At 41.9% G+C, this 27,228-nt stretch overlaps 1 protein-coding gene across 1 annotated transcript in view; it reads left to right on the top strand.

The window, feature by feature from the left end:
• The window catches only part of LOC126463899 (estradiol 17-beta-dehydrogenase 2-like), a 208,124-nt gene that overhangs the window by 77,346 nt on the left and 103,550 nt on the right, over positions 1-27,228 (top strand). Inside the window, exon 4 of the mRNA XM_050096194.1 lies at positions 19,958-20,140. Coding sequence (XP_049952151.1) covers positions 19,958-20,140 — 183 coding nt within the window. The remainder of the gene's footprint in view (positions 1-19,957; positions 20,141-27,228) is intronic.

The following is a 27,228-nucleotide window of genomic DNA, read 5'->3' on the forward strand; positions in this document are numbered from 1 at the left end:
GAGGTAATTGGGATACATGCAAGTTGCCTGCTGTCTTTGATGCTTTCCTGGAAGAGAGAACCCTCTGCCTCTGAATTGACATGGATCTGCATTAAAGGATGATAGAAAGTAGATGTAGTGATTGGTTGAGAGGATTTGTAATGAGGTATGATTTAACGGTAGATTGGAGATGTATTCTAGAGGGATAGTGATCTTGCTGCAGGTAATGTATCACACATTTAACCAGTTTTTCCGTTGTTCTCTCGGGTTGCATCAGTTGTGTGATACAACTTGCGTTGACTCGTATACAGTCGAGTGTTCTGTGCGTGACTTAGAACGCCATCTGCCTGAAATCATTAACAGCAAACCTTTCCATACCTCATTCAGCAGAGGACTCCCAATGCATGCGTGATGAATCATGACCATCGATGGGAAAGCCATTCCAGCACACTCCTATAGATGAACATAGATGTATGCCAAGTACTATTTCTTTGCCACATCTTGGACATAAATCGAGCCTTCAGTTTCATAACTGCAGTGATTCTAAATTAATAACAGGGGTTTGTGAGGTACTGCAATTCATGTGTATACATTTGCTTGATAAACATTGTGTTTTTGTGGAAGAGTTCTGTTCATGGAGTTAGTGCAGCATGGTGTATAATTTCACATATCAAACACTGCTGCTATGCATTTGTCTTTATGTTCTATGATCAGTTCTCTCTTCTGATCACCTTCTTGGTATGTAGTCCAGACACTACAACAATTCTACAGAGTTGATAGCACAAGTGATTTACTTAAAATGTTTCACACTCATTCCATCTGGAGCTCCATCATACATAACGCAAATGTTTATTTTTCTTCTTCTTAATCGTCTGTTATATCACCACAACAGTCTCAAACTATCAGGCTCGTATCTACTACACAACTAATATGGAGCACTAAACTCCTCAGCACGCTAGCATCTAGAGAGATCGTGTGTAATTGGGCGGGTGACATAAGACGTTCTCCCAGCACGGATGTAACATTACATATTGAAACCAGTCGCCAGCCTAATTAGGCATCCTTGTGTCAAGCAAAATGGTAAAGCAGAAGGCAGTGCTAAGGCTAATCTAACCTTCCTTGACACACATACTAAACTCTTTCCTTACAGCTGTTCCTACTACTACACAGTAACCTAACCTTACAGATAAATGTGCTAGTTACAAACAAATGGCCACAGAGATATGCCTCTCAACAACACGTACCTTTATAAAACCAATTACCGACAAACATGAAACTAGTAGCAATACTGAACAGGGAAAAGCTTGAAATCATTCTGAATTTAAGTCAGTGGGTCTGCTAATGCTCATGATCTATAACTTCAATGCTTAGTACAGGGTCTCTATGACAGTACATTAACCAATCTGCACTTAACACTGTAAACAGTTCTTCCTTAAACTTGGTGTGACGCAACTAAACAGAATGCAAAGGTAACTACACTGGCTCTGAAGGAGCCTTTGCATTGCTTCATTAACTAACTAGCCTAGTGCATGAGGACCCTTGAACTTTCATGTTTCGAAGAACCATGCTCATTAACAAAACTATAGCAGTGCGTATGAGAAATGGTAAGTATTCTTATCATTAATTATTAATTAAGTAAAGCACAACAAACTATAACTCTTTAAATAACAAATGTGCTTTCATAACCAGTCTTTTGACCTACACATAAGTATAATTGGCTTTGCAGATGACACCACAACATCAAATTCAAGTTCAACCACTTTCTCAAAATAAATTAGGACACTCGGAATTTAATTAATTAGTGTAGCATTCCTGTCCCGGTTTGTGATTTGGGATAATCGTGGGTGTAAGGTAGACTTTTTGGCAACACCACAATTGTTATTATAAAATCAACCAGAATTCACAAATACCTTTTTTTTTGGTCATCAGTCTACTGACTTGTTTGTTGCGGCCCGCCACGAATTCCTTTCCTGTGCTAACCTCTTCATCTCAGAGTAGCACTTGCAACCTACGTCCTCAATTATTTGCTTGACGTATTCCAATCTGTGTCTTCCTCTACAGTTTTTGCCCTCTACAGCTCCCGCTAGTACCATGGAAGTCATTCCCTCATGTCTTAGCAGATGTCCTATCATCCTTTCCCTTCTCCTTATCAGTGTTTTCCACATATTCCTTTCCTCTCCGATTCTGCGTAGAACTTCCTCATTCCTTACCTTATCAGTCCACCTAATTTTCAACATTTGTCTACAGCACCACATCTCAAATGCTTCGATTCTCTTCTGTTCCGGTTTTCCCACAGTCCATGTTTCACTACCATATAATGCTGTACTCCAGACGTACATCCTCAGAAATTTCTTCCTCAAATTAAGGCCGGTACTTGATGTTAGTAGACTTCTCTTGGCCAGAAATGCCTTTTTTGCCATAGCGAGTCTGCTTTTGATGTCCTCCTTCCTCCGTCCGTCATTGGTTATTTTACTGCCTAGGTAGCAGAATTCCTTAACTTCATTGACTTCGTGACCATCAATCCTGATGTTAAGTTTCTCGCTGTTTTCATTTCTACTACTTCTCATTACCTTCGTCTTTCTCCGATTTACTCTCAAACCATACTGTGTACTCATTAGGCTATTCATTCCGTTCAGCAGATCATTTAATTCTTCTTCACTTTCACTCAGGATAGCAATGTCGTCAGCGAATCGTATCATTGATATCCTTTCACCTTGTATATTAATTCCACTCCTGAACCTTTCTTTTATTTCCATCATTGCTTCCTCGATGTACAGATTGAAGAGTAGGGGCGAAAGGCTACAGCCTTGTCTTACACCCTTCTTAATACGAGCACTTCGTTCTTGATCGCCCACTCTCATTATTCCCTCTTGGTTGTTGTACATATTGTATAAGACCCGTCTCTCCCTATAGCTTACCCCTACTTTTTTCAGAATCTCGAACAGCCTGCACCATTTTATATTGTAGACGCTTTTTCCAGGTCGACAAATCCTATGAAAGTGTCTTGATTTTTCTTTAGCCTTGCTTCCATTATTAGCCGTAACGTCAGAATTGCCTCTCTCGTCCCTTTACTTTTCCTAAAGCCAAACTAATCGTCACCTAGCACATTCTCAATTTTCTTTTCCATTCTTCTGTATATTATTTTTGTAAGCAGCTTCGATGCATGAGCTGTTAAGCTGATTGTGCGATAATTCTCGCACTTGTCAGCTCTTGCCGTCTTCGGAATTGTGTGGATGATGCTTTTCCGAAAGTCAGATGGTATATCGCCAGACTCATATATTCTACACACCAATGTGAATAGTCGTTTTGTTGCCACTTCCCCCAATGATTTTAGAAATTCTGATGGAATGTTATCTATCCCTTCTGCCTTATTTGACCGTAAGTTCAAAAATGGTTCAAATGGCTCTGAGCACTATGGGACTCAACTGCTGAGGTCATTAGTCCCCTAGAACTTAGAACTAGTTAAACCTAACTAACCTAAGGACATCACAAACATCCATGCCCGAGGCAGGATTCGAACCTGCGACTGTAGCGGTCTTGCGGTTCCAGACTGCAGCGACCGTAAGTCCTCCAAAGCTCTTTTAAATTCCGATTCTAATACTGGATCCCCTATCTCTTCTAAATCGACTCCTGTTTCTTCTTCTATCACATCAGCCAAATCTTCACCCTCATAGAGGCTTTCAATGTATTCTTTCCACCTATCTGCTCTCTCATCTGCATTTAACAGTGAAATTCCCGTTGCACTCTTAATGTTACCACCGTTGCTTTTAATGTCACCAAAGGTTGTTTTGAGTTTCCTGTATGCTGAGTCTATCCTTCCGACAATCATATCTTTTTCGATGTCTTCACATTTTTCCTGCAGCCATTTCGTCTTAGCTTTCCTGCACTTCCTATTTATTTCATTCCTCAGCGACTTGTATTTCTGTATTCCTGATTTTCCCGGAACATGTTTGTACTTCCTCCTTTCATCAATCAACTGAAGTATATCTTCTGTAACCCATGGTTTCCTCGCAGCTACCTTCTTTGTACCTATGTTTTCCTTCCCAACTTCTGTGATGGCCCTTTTTAGAGATGTCCATTCCTCTTCAACTGTACTGCCTACTGCGCTATTCCTTATTGCTGTATCTATAGCGTTAGAGAACTTCAAACGTATCTCGTCATTCCGTAGTACTTCCGTATCCCACTTCTCTGCGTATTGATTCTTCCTGACTAATGTCTTGAACTTCAGCCTACTCTTCATCACTACTATACTGTGATCTGAGTCCATATCTGCTCCTGGGTACGCCTTACAATCCAGTATCTGATTTCGGAAACTCTGTCTGACCATGATGTAATCTAATTGAAATCTTCCCGTATCTCCCGGCCTTTTCCAAGTATACCTCCTCCTCTTGTGATTCTTGAACAGGGTATTCGCTATTACTAGCTGAAACTTGTTACAGAACTCAGTTAGTCGTTCTCCTCTTTCATTCCTTGCCCCAAGCCCATATTCTCCTGTAACCTTTTCTTCTACTCCTTCCCCTACAACTGCATTCCAGTCGCCCGTGACTATGAGATTTTCGTCCCCCTCTACATACTGCATCACCCTTTCAATATCCTCATACCCTTTCTCTATCCGTTCATCTTCAGCTTGCGACGTCGGCATGTATACCTGAACTATCGTTGTCGGGTTGGTCTGCTGTCGATTCTGATTAGAACAACCCGGTCACTGAACTGTTCACAGTAACACACCCTCTGCCCTACCTTCCTATTCATAACGAATCCTACACCTGTTATACCATTTTCTGCTACTGTTGACATTACCCGATACTCATCTGACCAGAAATCCTTGTCTTCCTTCCACTTCACTTCACTGACCCCTACTATATCTAGATTGAGCCTTTGCATTTCCCTTTTCAGATTTTCTAGTTTCCCTACCACGTTCAAGCTTCTGACATTCCACGCCCCGACTCGTAGAACGTTATCCTTTCGTTGATTATTCAATCTTTTTCTCATGGTAACCTCCCCCTTGGCAGTCCCCTCCCGGAGATCCGAATGGGGGACTATTCCGGAATCTTTTGCCAATGGAGAGATCATCATGACACTTCAATTACAGGCCACATGTCCTGTGGACACACGTTACGTGTCTTTAATGCAGTGGTTTCCACTGCCTTCTGCATCCTCATGTCGTTGATCATTGCTGGTTCTTCCGCCTTTAGGGGCAATTTCCCACCCCTAGGACAAGAGTGTGCTCTGAACCTCTATCCGCTCCTCCGCCCTCTTTGACATGGCCGTTGGCGGAATGAGGCTGACTTCTTACGCCGGAAGTCTTCGGCCGCCAGTGCAGATTATTTATCAAAATTTAGGCAGTGGCGGGGATCGAACCAGGGACCGAAGACGTTTTGATTATGAATCAAAGACGCTACCCCTAGACCACGGGTCTACCCTTTACAGAATGCCAAATATAAACAATTTTGTGGAAGGCTGGAGGTGTTGGTGGCGTAATTTGCAGTGGCTATTAATCTGGCGGCGATGCAGTCATAGCAATACTGTTGGCCTCGCCCTGTTACATTTATTCTTGGCGTCGGAATAGGGCCAAAAACAATGCCATGATAATGGTATCACCAAATGCAGCATCCGAGGCCCATAAAAACTGCCTTTAAGCTCTTCTGGCCTCAAAACTCCAGGAGTATGAGCCACAATGATCCAGCTACTCCTAGCGGGGTGTTATCCACAGCACTGCTCAGCCCAGACTCGTTGCCTGTCACAAAGGACGAGTTGCCAATTGCGCGCCAACCACACCTTTTCCACTCTACTTTACAACTTCCAGGCTACTTCCATAGCTGCGGCGCCTCTCAGCATCTTCTACATTCCACCATATGTTCCCTAACTATGGACCAAGTCATTTACAGTACATTATGTAACAATCATTTCAGTTGTTATTTAAATTCACAATCATAATTTAAACAACATCGTTCAAAATTTCAGATAACCGCAACATGTACACATAGTCAAAGGACTTCCATGAGAGATACAACATTATACATAAGCAACACTACAAATTGACATAAAAATATCGATACTGATACAAAATAGGTCAAAAATAGGTGTTACAAGTTGATAAAATTTTACTTGCAAAGTCATGCAACGCTTATCTTATTGCTCTCCTCACTCTCATTTTCTCTTCGTTCAGCTTTTGTTCGTCAGCTATTTTTAACATCTCTTGAATCTGTCTTTGTTTACGTAACAGTTTTCTAATACAGCTATTAAAACAATACAGGTCTTTATCACCCCTTAAGATGTTGCTCGGAACAAAATTGTCTAAGGCATGTTGAATGATGCTTTGGCATTTTTTCCATTTGTGTTCCCCATTTTCGTCCTCAGTAGTGAATACTTAACATTGACTACTCGTTGTTGTTGTTGTGGTCTTCAGTCCTGAGACTGGTTTGATGCAGCTCTCCATGCTACTCTATCCTGTGCAAGCTTTTTCATCTCCCAGTACCTACTGCAACCTACATCCTTCTGAATCTGCTTAGTGTATTCATCTCTTGGTCTCCCTCTACGATTTTTACCCTCCACGCTGCCCTCCAATACTAAATGGGTGATCCCTTGATGCCTCAGAACATGTCTTACCAACCGATCCCTTCTTCTGGTCAAGTTATGCCACAAACTTCTCTTCTCCCCAATCCTATTCAATACTTCCTCATTAGTTATGTGATCTACCCATCTAATCTTCAGCATTGTTCTGTAGCACCACATTTCGAAAGCTTCTATTCTCTTCTTGTCCAAACTATTTATCGTCCATGTTTCACTTCCATACATGGCTACACTCCATACAAATACTTTCAGAAATGACTTCCTGACACTTAAATCAATACTGGATGTTAACAAATTTCTCTTCTTCAGAAACGCTTCCTTGCCATTGCCAGCCTACATTTTATATCCTCTCTACTTCGACCATCATCAGTTATTTTGCTCCCCAAATAGCAAAACTCCTTTACTACTTTAAGTGCCTCATTTCCTAATCTAATTCCCTCAGCATCACCCGACTTAATTAGACTACATTCCATTATCCTTGTTTTGCTTTTGTTGATGTTCATCTTATATCCTCCTTTCAAGACACTGTCCATTCCATTCAACTGCTCTTCCAAGTCCTTTGCTGTCTCTGACAGAATTACAATGTCATCGGCGAACCTCAAAGTTTTTATTTCTTCTCCATGAATTTTAATACCTACTCCGAATTTTTCTTTTGTTTCCTTTACTGCTTGCTCAATATACAGATTGAACAACATCGGGGAGAGGCTACAATCCTGTCTTACTCCCTTCCCAACCACTGCTTCCCTTTCATGTCCCTCGACTCTTATAACTGCCATCTGGTTTCTGTACAAATTGTAAATAGCCTTTCGCTCCCTGTATTTTACCCCTGCCACCTTTAGAATTTGAAAGAGAGTATTCCAGTAAACATTGTCAAAAGCTTTCTCTAAGTCTACAAATCTTTCTTCTAAGATAAGTCGTAAGGTCAGTATTGCCTCACGTGTTCCAGTGTTTCTACGGAATCCAAACTGATCTTCCCCGAGGTTGGCTTCTACTAGTTTTTCCATTCGTCTGTAAAGAATTCGTGTTAGTATTTTGCAGCTGTGACTTATTAAGCTGATAGTTCGGTAATTTTCACATCTGTCAACACCTGCTTTCTTTGGGATTGGAATTATTATATTCTTCTTGAAGTCTGAGGGTATTTCGCCTGTTTCATACATCTTGCTCACCAGATGGTAGAGTTTTGTCAGGACTGGCTCTCCCACGGCCGTCAGTAGTTCCAATGGAATATTGTCTACTCCGGGGGCCTTGTTTCGACTCAGGTCTTTCAGTGCTCTGTCAAACTCTTCACGCAGTATCATATCTCCCATTTCATCTTCATCTACATCCTCTTCCATTTCCATAATATTGTCCTCAAGTGCATCGCCCTTGTATAGACCCTCTATATACTCCTTCCACCTTTCTGCTTTCCCTTCTTTGCTTAGATCTGGGTTTCCATCTGAGCTCTTGATATTCATACAAGTCGTTCTCTTATCTCCAAAGGTCTCTTTAATTTTCCTGTAGGCGGTATCTATCTTACCCCTAGTGAGATAGGCCTCTACATCCTTACATTTGTCCTCTAGCCATCCCTGCTTAGCCATTTTGCACTTCCTGTCGATCTCATTTTTGAGACGTTTGTATTCCTTTTTGCCTGTTTCACTTACTGCATTTTTATATTTTCTCCTTTCATCAATTAAATTCAATATTTCTTCTGTTACCCAAGGATTTCTACTAGCCCTCGTCTTTTTACCTACTTGATCCTCTGCTGCCTTCACTACTTCATCCCTCAAAGCTACCCATTCTTCTTCTACTGTATTTATTTCCCCCAATCCTGTCAATTGCTCCCTTATGCTCACCCTGAATCTCTGTACAACCTCTGGTTCTTTTAGTTTATCCAGGTCCCATCTCCTTAAATTCCCACCTTTTTGCAGTTTCTTCAGTTTTAATCTACAGGTCATAACCAATATATTGTGGTCAGAGTCCACATCTGCCCCTAGAAATGTCTTACAATTTAAAACCTGGTTCCTAAATCTCTGTCTTACCATTATATAATCTATCTGATACCTTTTAGTATCTCCAGGGTTCTTCCATGTATACAACCTTCTTTCATGATTCTTAAACCAAGTGTTAGCTATGATTATGTTGTGCTCTGTGCAAAATTCTACCAGGCGACTTCCTCTTTCATTTCTGTCCCCCAATCCATATTCACCTACTATGTTTCCTTCTTTCTCTTTTCCTACACTCGAATTCCAGTCACCTATGACTATTAAATTTTCGTCTCCCTTCACAATTTGAATAATTTCTTTTATTTCATCATACATTTCTTCAATTTCTTCGTCATCTGCAGAGCTAGTTGGCATATAAACTTGTACTACTGTAGCAGGTGTGGGCTTCGTATCTATCTTGGCCACAATAATGCGTTCACTATGCTGTTTGTAGTAGCTTACCCGCATTCCTATTTTCCTATTCATTATTAAACCTACTCCTGCATTACCCCTATTTGATTTTGTGTTTATAACCCTGTAGTCACCTGACCAGAAGTCTTGTTCCTCCTGCCACCGAACTTCACTAATTCCCACTATATCTAACTTTAACCTATCCATTTCCCTTTTTAAATTTTCTAACCTACCTGCCCGATTAAGGGATCTGACATTCCACGCTCCGATCCGTAGAACGCCAGTTTTCTTTCTGCTGATAACGACATCCTCTTGAGTAGTCCCCGCCCGGAGATCCGAATGGGGGACTATTTTACCTCCGGAATATTTTACCCAAGAGGACGCCATCATCATGTAATCATACAGTAAAGCTGCATGCCCTCGGGAAAAATTACGGCTGTAGTTTCCCCTTGCTTTCAGCCGTTCGCAGTACCAGTACAGCAAGGCCGTTTTGGTTATTGTTACAAGGCCAGATCAGTCAATCATCCAGACTGTTGCCCTTGCAACTACTGAAAAGGCTGCTGCCCCTCTTCAGGAACCACACGTTTGTCTGGCCTCTCAACAGATACCCCTCCGTTGTGGTTGCACCTACGGTACGGCTATCTGTATCGCTGAGGCACGCAAGCCTCCCCACCAACGGCAAGGTCCATGGTTCATGGGGGGGGATTGACTACTCATGCTCTATAATTTGTATGCTGTCAGTCTTAGTAAGCAAAAATATTTTCCTACCTTTCCTAACACTTTTTGTACACCCATAGACATAGTTGATATCACAGCCATAAGGTCACTGATACCTTCGTCTTCATTAACTGATTCGGTAAGTTCAGGTCTGACATGTAGTAATACCTTGCAAATCGTTAAATAAAGTTTTTAGCGATGAAGACGTTCCCAAGGAATCTCTACATGCAAAGTCTGAATTGTTGCATCCCTTAAAAATGGGTGACAGTGGGTGGCTTCGTTAAATTTAAGAATTTCAGGTCTGCTTGATGCTATGACGTATAGAGGGTCGGTTCCATGAGTCGGTTCTTTAATTATCTGCTCGAAGTAATTTTTGGAGAAGACATTCACAATGGTGATGGGATAATACGTCCAAACTGATCATTTGTGTGTCCTGAGATTTAAATGTGCGTTGACGGAAAAAAAGTTGTTGTGTGACACAAATGAAGGCGCTAAGTGTGAGTAGGGGAGAGAGGAGAGTGTCACCCCAAACGTGCGGGTTAGCGCCCCTTCAGGGGCAGTGTGCAGATTGCCACCCTTAAGGGGCACTGACGTCAGCTGATGACGCGAATACATGATGTCACGTGACGTCAGCTCGTGACGCGATTGACGTCATTCAAGATGGCGGCCGTGACATCAGCTGATGACGTGCGTACCGTTATTCAAGATGGCGGCTTTTTTTTGGAAAGTTTGAATTTTGGCGGGAAATTGAAATATGCGCTTCTACGGGTGACCTGTCAGCCCCCCACCATCCCCCTTTCCGACTTTTTGCAATATGGCGCATCGAAAACGGGCAGTAAATCTGAATTTTTTAGGGAATTTAGCTCTAAGTCATTACTCTCACAGCTGAGGTTAGTTAGTGCGGTGCTGCTGTCACCAGAGTGTGCTAGTGACGCCAATGGCGGGAAACAAAAGACTGAGTTGTCAGTGCTTGTTGAGCTGCTGGCGAGGAAGGATCATGTGTTCGATCATCGAGGTGAATGTGGAGGATAGGGCAGCTATCAGTAGCTGCATGTCATGTACACATTTGGAGGAGGACTGCAGCCACAGTTCACTACATGAGGTATGGAAGAGTATGAGAATGGTAGATATCGAAATAGATGATAGAGGAATAGAAAAACAATTAAAATCGCTCGAAAGAGGAAAGGCCGCTGGACATGATGGGAGACCAGTTCGATTTTGCACAGAGTACGCGAAGGAACTTGCCCCCCTTCTTGCAGCGGTGTACTGTAGGTCTCTAAAAGAGCGTAGCGTTCCAAAGGATTGGAAAAAGGCACATGTCCTCCCCGTTTTCAAGAAGGGACGTCGAACAGATGTGCAGAACTATAGACCTATATCTCTAACGTCGATCAGTTGTAGAATTTTGGAACACGTATTATGTTCGAGAATAATGACTTTTCTGGAGAACCAGCATGGTTTTCGAAAAGACGATCGTGTGAAACCCAGCTCGCGCTATTCGTCCACGAGACTCAAAGAGCCATACACACGGGTTCTCAGGTAGATGCTGTGTTTCTTGACTTCCGCAAGGCGTTCGATACAGTTTCCCACAGTCGTTTAATGAACAAAGCATATGGACTATCAGACCAGTTGTGTGATTGGTTTGAAAAGTTTCTAGATAACATAACGTAGTATGTCATTCTCAATGGAGAAAAGTCTTCCGAAGTAAGAGTGATTTCACGTGTGCCGCAGGGGAGTGTCATAGGACCGTTGCTATTCACAATATACGTAAATGACCTTGTGGATAACATTGGAAGTTCACTGAGGCTTTTTGCGGATGATGCTGTAGTATATCGAGATGTTGGAACAATGGAAAAGTGTACTGAAATGGAGGAGGATCTTCAACGAATTGACGCATGGTGCAGGGAATGACAATTGAATCTCAATGTAGACAAGTGTGATGTGCTGCGAATACACAGAAAGAAAGATCCTTTATCATTTAGCTACAATATAGTAGGTCAGAAACTGGAAGCAGTTAATTCCATAAATTATCTGGGAGTACGCATTAGGAGTGATTTAAAATGGAATGATCATATAAGTTGATCGTCGGTAAAGCAGATGCCAGACTGAGATTCATTGGAAGAATCCTAAGGAAATGCAATCCGAAAACAAAGGAAGTAGGTTACAGTACACTTGTTCGCCCACTACTTGAATATTGCTCACCAGTGTGGGGTCCGTACCAGATAGGGTTGATAGAAGAGATAGAGAAGATCCAACGGAGAGCAGCGCGTTTCCTTACAGGATCATGTAGTAATTGCGAAGGCGTTACGGAGATGATAGATAAACTCCATTGGAAGACTCTGCAGGAGAGACGCTCAGTAGCTCGGTACGGGCTTGTGTTGAAGTTTCGAGAACATACCTTCACCGAGGAGTCAAGCGGTATATTGCTCCCTCCTACGTATATCTCGCGAAGAGACCATGAGAGACCATGAAAGATTAGAGCCCCCACAGAGGCATACCGACGATCTTTCTTTCCACGAACGATACGAGACTGGAATAGAAGGGAGAACCGATAGAGGTACTCAAGGTACCCTCCGCCACACACCGTCAGGTGGCTTGTGGAGTATGGATGTAGATGTAGATGTAGATGTAGAAGAGTGTAGAAGAAAGAAGCAGAAGAATTCAGTTCAGCAGATTGCGACAGTGCAGAGGGATGGAGCCAAGATGCATGTCGTGACCGATTCACGCTCTTGCACATGCGCAACTGTCGAGATATCCAACATGAAACATTCACTCTCCCAAAATGGAAAAGGTGGACAGTTGAGGTCAATTCACTTCAGTGGAAGCATATTCGAATACACAATATATACCATTGAAGAGCAGCTGTCCGTTCCCATCCTTGTGACTGATCAGAATGTATTCTATCGAGGAGCTATTGGTGTCTGACTGGGAGGAGTTCAGCAGCCATGTTGCTTGTAGGCATACAGCCAACAACTGTCCTCATAGGCTCCTACATGTAGAATGGAAGTGATCATTAATCTTGAACATATGAAGAGAAAGAATACAGTCCTGAAAATAAATGTTTTGCATCGAGATGCATTAAAGATGCAATCATCTGTCTCTGTTGGAACTGTCTGTCATTTCTAAAAGCTCCCACTCCACAAGGGACAACTGCCTCTAATCCAGCATGCTGAGAAACTGCGCTAGAGGGTCCTGCATTGTACTGGTCTCCATCGTATGCACCTTCCATTGAGCAATGCACAAGAGACATTCCAGCTTCAGTGCAAGATCAGATGGGTAACCGCGCTGGTGTGGATGTTGTGGATGAGATGATACCAACCTCCAGTGCACCGCCACATTCACTATTCGCCTCATGGTATGTGTTAACGGTTAGTGATTCAAAACGTCTTCATGTAGGAATTGAAGTTTCACAAGTTTTCCAACAGTGTTAGTGCTCTAAAAGGTGCCGAAAAATATTAATGTTCGGTTTTCGACTACGAGTGGTATGAACTCTGTCACGCAAAAACATACATCAAGAAGCATATGACTACAGAATATGTTCCGTCCCACTGCTAGCAGGACATCTACTGTGGCGGTCTAATAGGTAAATCGTGAATAAGCAAATGTATTCATAATCTCAAATTTGTGTTTGTGTTATTTCTCTAGACAAAATTATCCTACATAGATATTTCACGCATGTTTACGCACGTAAATGCATGTTTACAAACGTTTACGCTCGCATTTTGTGACAAAATGATCCCATATAAAATCCTCTTGCACGCCAGTACCTAACACAGAAGGTATCATGCAGGCTGAGTGAAACAACTTCGTCACAAGCACTTTGTTTTAGGTGACTGGTCTTGGAATGATGATGAAGATCCTGCTTGGAAAAAAATTTCGCAATACCACTTCAAACTTACGTAAATATCGATCCTAATTACGTAATTAATCACAAATATCGGTCCTAATTACACAACTATATATATACCGCTGCACAAGGAAAGCCTAAAATCGCAAAAACTGACTATAACATACATCTGGTGTTATCCTGCTGGGAAAAAATTATACCACTCCAAACTTACGCAGATATCGATCGTAATTACAGAATTAGTCACAAAGATCGGTCCTAATTACACAACTATTTGCATAGCGCTTCACAAGGACGACAATACTCCGCAAAAACTGACAACTGGTGTTATCCTGCTGGGGAAAAAATCTCGCAATACCACTCGAAACCAGCGACACAAACACTCCAACTCTACCTACACCTATCAGCTAGGGAGAAAAAGTCTAGGGTGTAAGGTACAATCTTTATTCTTTTTGGTGGGAAATACGTTCAACTGACTAGATGCTGGTGTTGGACAGAGATGAGTTTAAAAAAAAGTGTGTTACCTGTAAGCATATAGCATCTATCCCTGTTTGACATCAGGGTTCACTACACATGCCTACTAAAAATTACCATCAGCTAACCGAAACTAATACACGCTATCACAGGTGATGGAAAAAAATGCATCAAAGTTATAATTACACTTCGAAATTGTCGCGAAAAAAAACAGCACTCATATTGAACATGTCATAAAGCATCACAAGTACTGGGGGAAACTGTCGTCCTAAAAGACAGAGTTCTCATCCATGTACAATCACAAACTACCGAAAATCAACCTACAGGATGGAGCTACTCAGCCAAAAGCCTCGCGGTCGTGCTGACCGCCGCCTGCAATACAGTAGCCGGTATGGCTTTCCCCAAATGCATCTTCATCGTCTAAATTATAGTGATGCAGCCATCCCCTAATGGCCAGGATAAGTCGCTGTGACAGACTAGACAGGTCTCCTACCGCCTCTCATTTATCATCACGTAGGACGCTCCAGCAGGGACCAGATGAGAGCCACAGTATCATGGAGAATACACCCGTTATTCTCCGAGGGATTATTTAACATCGTCCTCGACTCCTATTATAAATGACTCTAAACACTATGGGACTTAACATCTGAGGTCATCAGTCCCCTAGACTTAGAACAACTTAAACCTTTCTCGAATCTATCTGCTACAGTAAAATTCCAGCCTCGTTTTAGGTAGTCCGTTTGGATCTTGCAGCTGCTGCCATTTCTGCAGCTTTACGCACATGATCGTTCCAGTTTAAGTCGGAACTGAGTAGCAGTCAGAGGATACTATATCGTCCACATTCTATATTCCATGTAGAAACGGGCTAAGCTGCGTTACTACGACAGGACTGTGTTTTGACCATTCATGGAAACGGGAACTGCGAGAAGGACAAGGATTTTTGCTACTGCACTGTTTTGCGTCCCCAAACTACATACAAGTACTACAGATCCAAGTCCATTCACATCTATCTTCCCAACATGATAACTTCGTTATTTTGTACCATCCAGCAGAGAAAAACTACGAACTATAAAAGCTCCACTATCTTCATCCGATAGAGAACTCGATAAGATTTTTACTGCATCTCGCTCATCCCATATATCGAAAACAAATACCTCATGCATGCAGGCATCGAGCACATGCGACGATCTTATTAAATATACAGGTATTGATCAACTGCACAGACCAGTTTGAAGTTTCATCACCTGTGCTGTAGGAGGATGATTGTATCCCATGGACTACATTGTAAGTCGCAGGAGATGCTCCCTGTGACCCTGTCTCTTTGCTTGAAACATAGTTTTTTTCTGCACTAACACAGCATCGGTTTCTATCACGTAAGCCAGAACAGAACCATGTCTCAGACGCGAAGCAGTCAAGTCATATGTGCTGCAGAGGCTCTACCTTTCTGCTGTGTCAGTGCAGTCATGCCTCTGACCTCTCTAGTTGGCTACAACATGTGATATCTGTGTCGAAGCCTTGTGTACAGTACTTTCCATATCAGCAAGTAGAACATGATGTAACTGCATCTGGTCGGCTCATGTGTTAGCCAGGGCAGCATTACTCAGTCATGTGAAGAGATAATGGTAGCGCTATGGCACATTGCGATTCGCACATGTGATCTGGGTCTCTGTTAATCAGTGCACGAATGTTGAATCCACTATTATACTCCCACTTCACATCAAAGTCTTAACTTTGTAAAATAACTTCAAAGTCCAACACTTCCTGCATAAAATCACTCCTTACAATCTGAAATCATCCTAAGGCCAGCAACAGCTGGAAATTTTTAGTCCAATCTCAGCTGAAATATTTCTAAGTTTCACATCCTAGCAACATTTCTCCAATAGTGTGGCAGTTACATCACTAATCTCCAAACACTTCTCGCTTACACATATCGTATTGCTGCAGGTTAGCAAGAGACTCCCCGCTTCGCTCATTAGCAGAGGCTGAGCGCTGTCTAGCACACTGGACTTCCATTCGGGAGGGGGAGACTGATCAAAACAGTGTCCAGCCATCTAGATTTAACTTTCCCATGATTTCCCCGAATCGCTTCAGTCAAATGTCGGGATGGTCTCTTTAAAAGGGCACAGCCGATTTCCTTCCACATACTTGACACTATCAAAGCTTATGCTCCATCTCTAATGACCTCGATGTCGACAGGACGTTACCCAATCATCCTTTTCTCCTTTACTCAATAGCACAGGATTTCCACCAGCTCTGTCTATCAAAGGACTCATCCTAGAATGCTCTTTCCGCTGCTTTTTTTTTTAGTCGCGATGACTGTTTTTCCGAGCCATGGTAACCTGATTTTGAGTTGCTATTTTAAGGTTATTCACGCATGAGCTACACATTTCACTTGGTCTGTGTTCCCAGCGAGCATCCTGCTTTGTGTTTATAAATTTTATTTCTGTATTAATTATCCCACAGTCTTTAAAATACTGTAGTGGCACCACAGTTTACGATAGGGAAGTTACATTTGGTGCAGTATTTCGGAGTGCACAAGTTACAGCCAGGTGTGGGCTGGATTGCAGTAAGTTACGCTGACCAGCAGTTACGAAGTGGAATGGAGGCCATAGGGGCCATTGAACCGCCGAAAAGCGTAAACGCAGCGGTTCGCGTGTCGCAAGCTATAGGAAGAAGGGGCCCGCTGGCGCAACTGTGGTGTGGGGCGTGCGTGACTCGGAGCGATGCATTAGCGAAACAGAACCGCGAAGCCGAGTATAAATAGGTGTGGTTTTCTAACGAGATTCATCCAAGTGTGGCAGCTCTCCTGGATGGCGGGGCGTGTCACACTACCGGCGACACACGGCAACAGATGGGGCGACAGCGTCCCAGTCCACGGCAGCTCGTTGGTTCGACCCTCTGAGGCCGACGCGGGGTCCGCAGCCAGCCAGGGCGGGCCACTCTTCGGGTCGCTACCACAGACAGTCGTCTCGGTTCCCGACACACGCAGGAGACTTACAAGCCTACGGCCGCAGGTTCGGACGGCGGAACGGGAGCGGTCATTACCGCCGCATTCCCTGCTACGCCAGCCCAGGAAGAAGCAGCAGCGCGGCCGAACTACGGGTCCCGGCGGAGCAGTGCGGAGTCAACGAGGACTGTGGCCGCTGAGACGGCTGCTAGCGCAGCCATCCTGACGTAATTGGAACTCTGGATCTGGCGTACAAGGCCGGCTCGACACAGTGCGTTGCACAGGCCACTGGGGGTGGTACCACCTCAGCAATGCGGAGCCTGTTTGCGGACCGAGGTCAACGAAGCTCTGTAGTGGAAAATATAAATCATTTGAAAAGCTCGGACGAGTTTTAATACGACACCTCCTGGCACCCACCCACTACAATACTAATAGTACTCTTGTTGTTGATGTTGTGGTCTTCAGTCCTGAGACTGGTTTGATGCAGCTCTCCATGCTACTCTATCCTGTGCAAGCTTCTTCATCTCCCAGTACCTACTGCCACCTACATCCTTCTGAATCTGCTTAGTGTATTCATCTCTTGGTCTCCCTCTACGATTTTTACCCTCCACGCTGCCCTCCAGTGCTAAATTTGTGATCCCTTGATGCCTCAAAACATGTCCTACCAACCGATCCCTTCTTCTAGTCAAGTTGTGCCACAAACTTCTCTTCTCCCCAATCCTATTCAACACCTCCACATTAGTTACGTGATCTACCCACTTTATCTTCAGCATTCTTCTGTAGCACCACATTTCGAAAGCTTCTATTCTCTTCTTGTCCAAACTGGTTATCGTCCATGTTTCACTTCCATACATGGCTACACTCCACACAAATACTTTCAGAAACGACTTCCTGACACTTAAATCTATACTCGATGTTAACAAATTTCTCTTCTTCAGAAACGATTTCCTTGCCATTGCCAGTCTACATTTTATATCCTCTCTACTTCGACCATCATCAGTTATTTTACTCCCTAAATAGCAAAACTCCTTTACTACTTTAAGTGTCTCATTTCCTAATCTAATCCCCTCAGCATCACCCGATTTAATTTGACTACATTCCATTATCCTCTTTTTGCTTTTGTTGATGTTCATCTTATATCCTCCTTTCAAGACACTGTCCATTCCGTTCAACTGCTCTTCCGAGTCCTTTGCTGTCTCTGACAGAATTACAATGTCATCGGCGAACCTCAAAGTTTTTACTTCTTCTCCATGAATTTTAATACCTACTCCGAATTTTTCTTTAGTTTCCTTTACCGCTTGCTCAATATACAGATTGAATAACATCGGGGAGAGGCTACAACCCTGTCTCACTCCTTTCCCAACCACTGCTTCCCTTTCATGTCCCTCGACTCTTATAACTGCCATCTGGTTTCTGTACAAATTGTAAATAGCCTTTCGCTCCCTGTATTTTACCCCTGCCACCTTCAGAATTTGAAAGAGAGTATTCCAGTTAACGTTGTCAAAAGCTTTCTCTAAGTCTACAAATGCTAGAAACGTAGGTTTGCCTTTTCTTAATCTTTATTCTAAGGTAACTCGTAAGGTTAGTATTGCCTCACGTGTTCCAACATTTCTACGGAATCCAAACTGATCTTCCCCTAGGTTCGCTTCTACCAGTTTTTCCATTCGTCTGTAAAGAATTCGCGTTAGTATTTTGCAGCTGTGACTTATTAAACTGATAGTTCGGTAATTTTCACATCTGTCAACACCTGATTTCTTTGGGATTGGAATTACTATATTCTTCTTGAAGTCTGTGGGTATCTCGCCTGTCTCATACATCTTGCTCACCAGATGGTAGAGTTTTGTCATGACTGGCTCTCCAAAGGCCATCAGTAGTTCTAATGGAATGTTGTCTACTCCCGGGGCCTTGTTTCGACTCAGGTCTTTCAGTGCTCTGTCAAACTCTTCACGCAGTATCTTATCTCCCATTTCATCTTCATCTACATCCTCTTCCATTTCCATAATATTGTCCTCAAGTACATCGCCCTTGTATAAACCCTCTATATACTCCTTCCACCTTTCTGCCTTCCCTTCTTTGCTTAGAACTGGGTTGCCATCTGAGCTCTCGATATTGACACAAGTGGTTCTCTTCTCTCCAAAGGTCTCTTTAATTTTCCTGTAGGCAGTATCTATCTTACCCCTAGTGAGACAAGCCTCTACATCCTTACATTTGTCCTCTAGCCATCCCTGCTTAGCCATTTTGCACTTCCTGTCGATCTCATTTTTGAGACGTTTGTATTCCTTTTTGCCTGCTTCATTTACTGCATTTTTATATTTTCTCCTTTCATCAATTAAATTCAATATTTCTTTTGTTACGCAAGGATAGTACTCTTAGCAGCAAATAAATTCATGCAAAGATGACTTTCTTAAAATTAGAACAAAGCTGTAACATTTTCACATGCTAAGAAAGGGTTGGTCGCTAGCTTTTATGTGGTGGTTGTTATTGAGAACAGGTGCTGTTGACTAGTGCGACCGCATTTCTTGATACGGCTCAACGTCCACTTTCCAGTCGGACTTAGGTGTACCGGAGGCTGTGGATCTACTTTCTCATGCTGCTGCGGGTTTCTTACTTGTATCTGCCATGCACGACATTTTTCTATAATTACGTGCAAAATACAAAAAAATTCTAATAATATATGAATTTATATTGACAGTTTTGATTTAAGATTAGGGTTGTACTGCCATAGATTTCACGGTCTTCGCTGCAACGATGGAGCGAATGTTGTGGGGAAGTTTCTTGTTCTGCTGTCGCTTGATGATCGAAAAGTTTGGTAGGCAGAGAATGAGTTTATACAAGGGAGAAATATGATGTAAATGATTAATCTGTGTGGCCAAATCAGATATTACGTACTCGCAAGTTATGTTGAGTAATGTGTATGACCAAGGCTACAGCTGATAGAAACGGAACTTAACAGAAAGTTCTTTCGCAGTACAACAAATATTATGATTTCGCTGTGTTTCTTAACACAGCACTACCAGGTCTATGTGAACGATATTTTCGTTCTTATTCTAGAGCTATGGGCGGTGGTAAACAATGCAGGGATCAGCGACATGGGCGAAGTGGATGTCACGCCGCTAAAGAAATTCCAGCAGGTGCTGGACGTAAACACGATGGGCGCCATAAGGGTCTCCAAGGCGTTCCTGCCGCTCCTCAAGAAGTCCAAGGGCCGCCTCATCAACGTTACCAGCCCTTTCGGTAAGTAGGGTAATTGAATATGTGAGGGACTCATTGACTCAGCACCAGTAAAAACAGAAAGACGTTGACAAAGTAAGGTACAAAAAGCAAACTACTGAGAAAGGAGGTTGTTCACTGCAGAAAGTTTAATTAGGATCAGATGGTATCTTTTGCGAAGAGATGATTTCAGTTTCTGTGAGCATTTCCAGAAAGACCAGTTTTATATAGTATAATGTGAAGTTGAGGCTTCATCCAAGAGCACGTAATCGACAGCTGTAGTGAATAAACTGTAGACGATGAAATACATAAATTAAACGGGACACACTTTTTTTTTAGCAAAAGTGATTACAACACCACAAGAAGAACAAGCAAGTAAGTTTGACATTCACGTCACACACAGTTGTTGAGAGGGCTGTTAGCGGTATTTAGACTCTGGTGTCCTGTCGACGATGCGGTCATGTGTGACGGACTACAGTCACGGATTGTGAAAGAATTCAGAACGAAACCAGCAGTGTCCTTTCCATAGGAACTGAAAACTGATTGGTAGGTACTCACAGACCGCACAAGACAAGGTTACGATTGTGGATGGGGCCGTAGACAGTTACTGTTTAGATCAATTTTAGTTATGTCATGTTCCATAGATCATTTTCCCGATTATTTTATCGATATGATGTGTAAAAAGTCAGATTACAATATATATACATATATATATATATATATATATATATATATATATATATATATATATATATATGAATAGTGCTAACATTACTGAAATTTTTACTTCTACACATGCAACTACATTTAGAGGTACAATTTTTTTTTTACTAGTTCTGAAACAGAAACTCGTCCATGGAATAGAAGGAGTTGTCCAAAAGAAATGATTTTAAGCTAGATTTAAAACTTGATGTGCTACCTGCCAGACACTTTATGTTGTTGGGAAATGATCAAAGATTTTTGATACTGAATAATATACTCCTTTTTGAGCAACTGACAGCTTCAATAACGGATAGGAAAGGTCAATTATCCCTCTAGTGTTGTACGTATGAACATCACTGTTCTTAGCGAATTGAGATGGATTATTTATAACGAATTTCTTTGGCGAATATCTGTACTCTGATGGTGCAGTTACAAAAACCTAACTACTTGAAAAGGTGCCTACAAGACGTCCTTGGGTGAACACCACGAATTATTCTCACTGCTCTCTTTTGTGCAATCAATAGTTTATGTCTAAGTGGTGAGTTACCCCAGAAAACTATTCTATAAGACATTATTGAATTAAATATGCGTTAGGAGGCTAATCTGTTTATTATCAAGACTAGCGATTATATGAATAGCAAAAGAAGCTGAACTTAGTTGTTTAAGAAGCTCAGTAATATGCTGCTTCCAGTTCAAACCGAGTGAGGTTGCGCAGTGGTAGCACACTGGACTCGCATTCGGGAGCACGACGGTTCAATCCCGCGTCCGGCCATCCTGATTTAGGTTTTCCGTAATTTCCCTAAATCACTCCATGTAAATACTGGGATGGTTCCTTTGAAAGGGTATGGCCGACTTCCTTCCTCATTCTTTCCTAATTCTATGAGGCCGATGACTTCGCTGTTTGGTCTCTTCCCCCAAATCAACCCAACTCATCCAGTTCAAGTTGTCATCAATGCGAACACCCAAAAATTTGGAGAAATCTACCTTGTTAACTGAGCCATGTTCATATGCTACATTAACTGTCGTTATGACTCTATTCGGTGTACGGAACTGGATATAGTGACCTTTTTCAAAATTAAGGGAGTGTCCATTTTCTGAGAACCACCTAATAATTCTTTGAAAGACATCCTTAAGAATATCTTCAGCTACTTTTTCTGGAATGGGATTTATTATAACACTCGTTTCATCTGCAAGATGTACGAGTTTCGCTTGCTGAACGTTAAGTGTGAGATCATTCACATGAATAAGGAACAGCAGAGGACCTAAAATTGAACCCTGTGGGACTCCCTCTGTGATAACTCCCCATTCACTAGAATTTACCACCCTCTCAACATTATTTGTGCTATTCAGCACAACTTTTTGCTTCCTGTTCATTAAGTATGATTAAAACCAGCCCTGTTTATAGCCTTCAATTCCATAAAGCCTGAGTTTTTCTAAGAGTGTGACATGATCCACACAGTCAAATGCCTTGGAAAGATCACAAAAATACCAGCTGGCGATAATTTGTTGTTTAGGGCCTGTACTATTTTATGGGTAAATGTGTAGATAGCATTCTCAGTCGAGTAACACTTCCGTAATCCGAAATGTGACGTGCTGAGTAAATTATTTTCACTTAAATGCGAAACTACACCTGAATACATAATTTTTTCGAATATTTTAGAAAATGAAGTCAGCAATGAGTTTGGTCTATAATTATTGAAGTCACTCTTGTCCCCTTTCTTATGAAGAGGTTTGACAATTGCATATTTCAATCTGTCTGGAAAAATTCCTTGTGCTAGCAAAGCATTACAGATATCGCTAAGGACTCCACTTATTACAACAACACTTCAAAATTCTGTTAGAGACTCCATCAACACCACATGAGTTCTTGTTTTTCAGTATATTTATAATTCCCTTAATTTCAGTGGGGGATGTTGGTGCTATTTCTAAAGGCCTTAAGTCCTGGGGAATGACATTTTTAACATATTTTTTGCTTCTTCAACTGAACCCTTTAACCCTATTTTTGCTGCTACATTCAGGAAGTGATTGTCAAAAATACTTGCAACTTGTGAATTATCGCTCACAACATCATCATTTAGCTTTATTGCTATGGTATGCTGTGCATTGTCAGGCTGCCCTGTCATCCGTTTGACAATATTCCATATAGTTTTAATCTTATTATCCGCATTATTAATTTCTGTCAGAACACACAACCTTCTCGACTTCTTAATGACTTTCCTTAAAATATTACAGTATCTTTTGTAGTAAGCAAGTAATGTCGGATCCTGACTTATTCTGGCCTGTCTGTATATTTCCCTTTTCCTCTTACACGATAACTTAATTCCCTTAGTAATCCATGGCATATTTGACTTTGTAATGGCTTTTTTGGATAACGTTTCAGTAAAGCAACTCTCAAATACTGGGACAAATTTACGGTGGAATAACATGAACTTGGCATCAGCATTATTTTCTGTGTATACTTCATTCCATTCTACCTCTTCTAGACTGCACTTAAAACTCTGTATCCTGTTCGCATTAACAAGCCTCCATGGCTTGTATGAACCTGCCTGAATCTTGTAAGGTGCTATATGTGTTATTTCCATTAACTGCGCATCATGATCAGATAGCCCATTATCAACTGGGTAGACATTGTTTCTTGCTGAGCACTGTCTATGGAAATGTTATCGATAAGTGACCTACTATCCTGCTGCATACGAGTTGGAAAATTTACTACAGATACTAGATTGCAACAGCCAAACAAAGATTCTAGCTCATTTTTCCTATTTGTATCTTTTAAGAAATCTACATTAAAATCATCACAAACTGCTTTTTGTCAGACAGGTAGCTCAATAATGCCTCAAGATTTTTCATGAATAGCTGAATGTTACCTTGAGGGGATCTGTGGATTGTTACAATTACTATAGAAATATATTGCAGCAGCAACTCACAAGCACATGTTTGAAGGATCCGATCTACACAAAAACTATTTGACTTTGTGTCCAGTTTTTATATAAGTAACAACTCCTCCTTTTTCCTTGTTGACTCTACATGAATAAGATCTAATCGGCAATACCTTAAATTTAACTTCTTTATCCCTGCGGTTACATGGTGTTCAGAGAGACACAAAACATTTATACCTTCAGAATTTACCCCATTTTCTAGGTATACAAGAAGCTCATCTATCTTCTTTTTCAGTCATCTAATGTTCTGATGAAACAAACAAATTTTATTAATTTGGATACTGCTACAGACATTATGGCACTGATCTGTTTTAATCTCTTTCTATACTCTCTGTCTGTAACCTGATTCTAACCTACAAAATGCTTCCCTCTGACTCCAGTAATCACAGGTATTTTGTTTTGTGTGCATGTGGCCCCCCTTACATTTTCTGCAAGAAGAGCAACTTCTCTATCCTTCCCCCTCCTATTCAGGTGCAGGCCATGACTGGTGTAACCCCACCTCCCAATTGCATCAACAGGCACAGCACAGATCAAATGGTTCTGAGCACTATGGGACTTAACATCTGTGGTCGTCAGTGCCCTAGAACTTAGAACTAGTTAAACCTAACTAACCTAAGGACATCACACACATCCATGCCCGAGGCAGGATTCGAACCTGGGACCGTAGCGGTCACGCGGTTCCAGACTGAAGCGCCTAGAACCGCATGGCCACACCGGCCGGCCACAGCACAGATATGAGATTTAGTTTCTGCCAACAGTAACCCCCGCAGCTCTGTTAACACGGCTGACAGCCGTATTAACCCAGGCCGGGTCATGGCGCTGCAAATCAGCCACAAACCCCACACGAGTGTGAGCTGTTGCTGCACCTATTGCATCCAGGTCACAACTAATACTATCGTCCGAATTGCTAGCCAGGCTGTTTCCTGCTCCTTCTACTATAAGAACGTGGTACTCGCCATCTAAATCTTTGCACTAGGTCCCCTAGGTTTTGGGTAACCGAGATAAGCTTAGCACTAGGTTTCACAATGCTTGTGACCTGGTACTCGACTTCTAGCCTGGCCTTTTGCAACTGGCCTACACCTCTCCCGTGACTGCTACCTAACAGCAATACTCTTTTCTTTCTGCTTGACTTTACTCCCGACCTAGCATTTCAGTTGTTACTACGAGTCTGCTGCTCCCTACTTTGCTCAAAAACTGATTCAGGCTCTTCTACTTCAGGTAACAAATCAAACTGATTGCTCACTGGAATCTGAAAAGTGATTTCTGGGGTTTTCTCCTTCTGAATACGACTTGTTACCTGTTCCCAGCTCCCATTGTCTTTTTCTCGCTTCAACCTGTCTACTTCAGAGTACCCCATTTCTAGTTCAGCCTGAAGGGCAGAAATATTTTTTCAATTATTCAAAATGACAGTCACAATCGCACTATTTATTTTGCCGCCAACCGGTTTTAACCCGCGATGGGGTCATCTTCAGGGCAGTTTACACCATTTGGTCACCCCGCTGGAGCCGTCACCCTGCCTGCGCATGGTTGGCGGCAAAATAAATAATGCAATTGTGACTGTCATTTTGCATAATTGATTATAAGTAAATTGATCGCTGTTTATCTCCATACTTCTATGTTGTGTAAAAACAAATCTTTTTTTCCTGTTCCACAATTTTCTTGTCACGGTTACATAATCTACAACTCCATTGGCGCTATAACAGCTTCCCCGCTACAATCTCACCAGTGAAACACCAACCCACAATCCTGGCATTTCATTCCCGTGCTCCCTAATCTACGACAACATCCACATTTGTCACACATGACAGCAGATTAAACAATAAAAATTACACTACAAACAAACAAAACAAATACAAACAATACAAATTACACTACAAACAATTCTCCTACACCAATTAATAATTCGCAGAAAGCAACTTAGCTTGCGGTGAGGTGAGCAGAGAACTTCTGGACGTCAGGCGAATGTAGCAGTCGGCGAATGTAGCAGTCGGCGAATGTAAACAGCGTGAAGTTAATTGGTGGCGTAGGTTATAATGGCGGAAATCACGAAACGAGTAAGAAACTGAAGAGGCTCGATATTTTCTAACGACAAATTTGAACAGGTGTTTTCACTGAATTATGTATAAATACTCTAATGGAAACAGAAACAACACTTAAACGACTTCACTGCACAATATGGAAAATTAACTGTACGGAAGTATAGAAACACAGAAAACACGAACCGAATGCAAACTATACACACACGATACTCTTCACAATAAAGCTACACAGACACTACCCGGAAATTACTACACAATCAAACACACAACTTTATTTTTTCTAAGAACCACTTATTTACACATTCTTTAAAAGATCACAATTAGACAAAATGGTTCAAGGCCTACTTAATGAAAACTTGAGATGCTTTCTGGGCTGAAGGCCCAAAACTACATCAAAAACAAGAACGGCTGAAGGCCTGGCTTACAAATTAAAAGCAATTATAAACAGAAGGTAAATATAAAAAAAACGTGAATCTGAAAACAATTAGCGCCTGAAGGCCTTCACTACACGTCTGAAGGACAACTATAATGAAAACGCATTAATAAACAATTTTTTTCTAACCAAGAAATTTCTTTTTAAACTTACAACAGAATGACCAAAAGCCTAGTTATGAAATGTTAACTTATTGCACGGCTGAAGGCCACAAACAAACTTGAAACAAGGGCTGAAGGCCTGAACACCAAGTCAGATAAACAATTCTTATAAAAAATTCTCCTTTAAAGAATACACAGGGCTGAACGTCTTATCAAAAGGGATTCACGTAAATCCTCGGCTGTAGGCCACACATAAAAGATCGAACAACTAACGGGTTATGGCCTGGATTACAAACAATTGCAAATAGAACAAATTTTACGAGAAAAATATTTTTTTTAAATAAATTCAATCTTCAAAATTTTAATTTAACACTGCCGAAGGCCTTTATGTATAATTTAAAGGAACTGAATTAATACACGGCCGAAGGCCTCCCACAATATTTCAAACTAAAATGAAAATCACAATCTAAAATAAACAGAACAAGTGGTGCTCAGAAGTGTTCCAAGGGTCGGCCTGAGTAGGTACCTCAAACGTAAGGTGAGGTGAGACGCCGGTCGGGGTGGCCGTGCGGTTCTAGGCGCTACAGTCTGGAACCGAGCGACCGCTACGGTCGCAGGTTCGAATCCTGCCTCGGGCATGGATGTGTGTGATGTCCTTGGGTTAGTTACGTTTAATTAGTTCTAAGTTCTAGGCGACTGATGACCTCAGAAGTTAAGTCGCATAGTGCTCAGAGCCAATTGAACTATTTTTGAGGTGAGACAGGCAGCCAAGAATTGAAGTTAAGTAATCGGATGGCAACCCAAACTTGGGACGGTCCAATGAGTGACCAACAAATTAACCAACTCCCTTCCGTCCGACCAACGGCACAACGATGGAAAATATCGACTGAGGACGAGG

This window comes from Schistocerca serialis, chromosome 1, assembly GCF_023864345.2.
Source record: "Schistocerca serialis cubense isolate TAMUIC-IGC-003099 chromosome 1, iqSchSeri2.2, whole genome shotgun sequence".
Lineage (NCBI taxonomy): Eukaryota > Metazoa > Arthropoda > Insecta > Orthoptera > Acrididae > Schistocerca > Schistocerca serialis.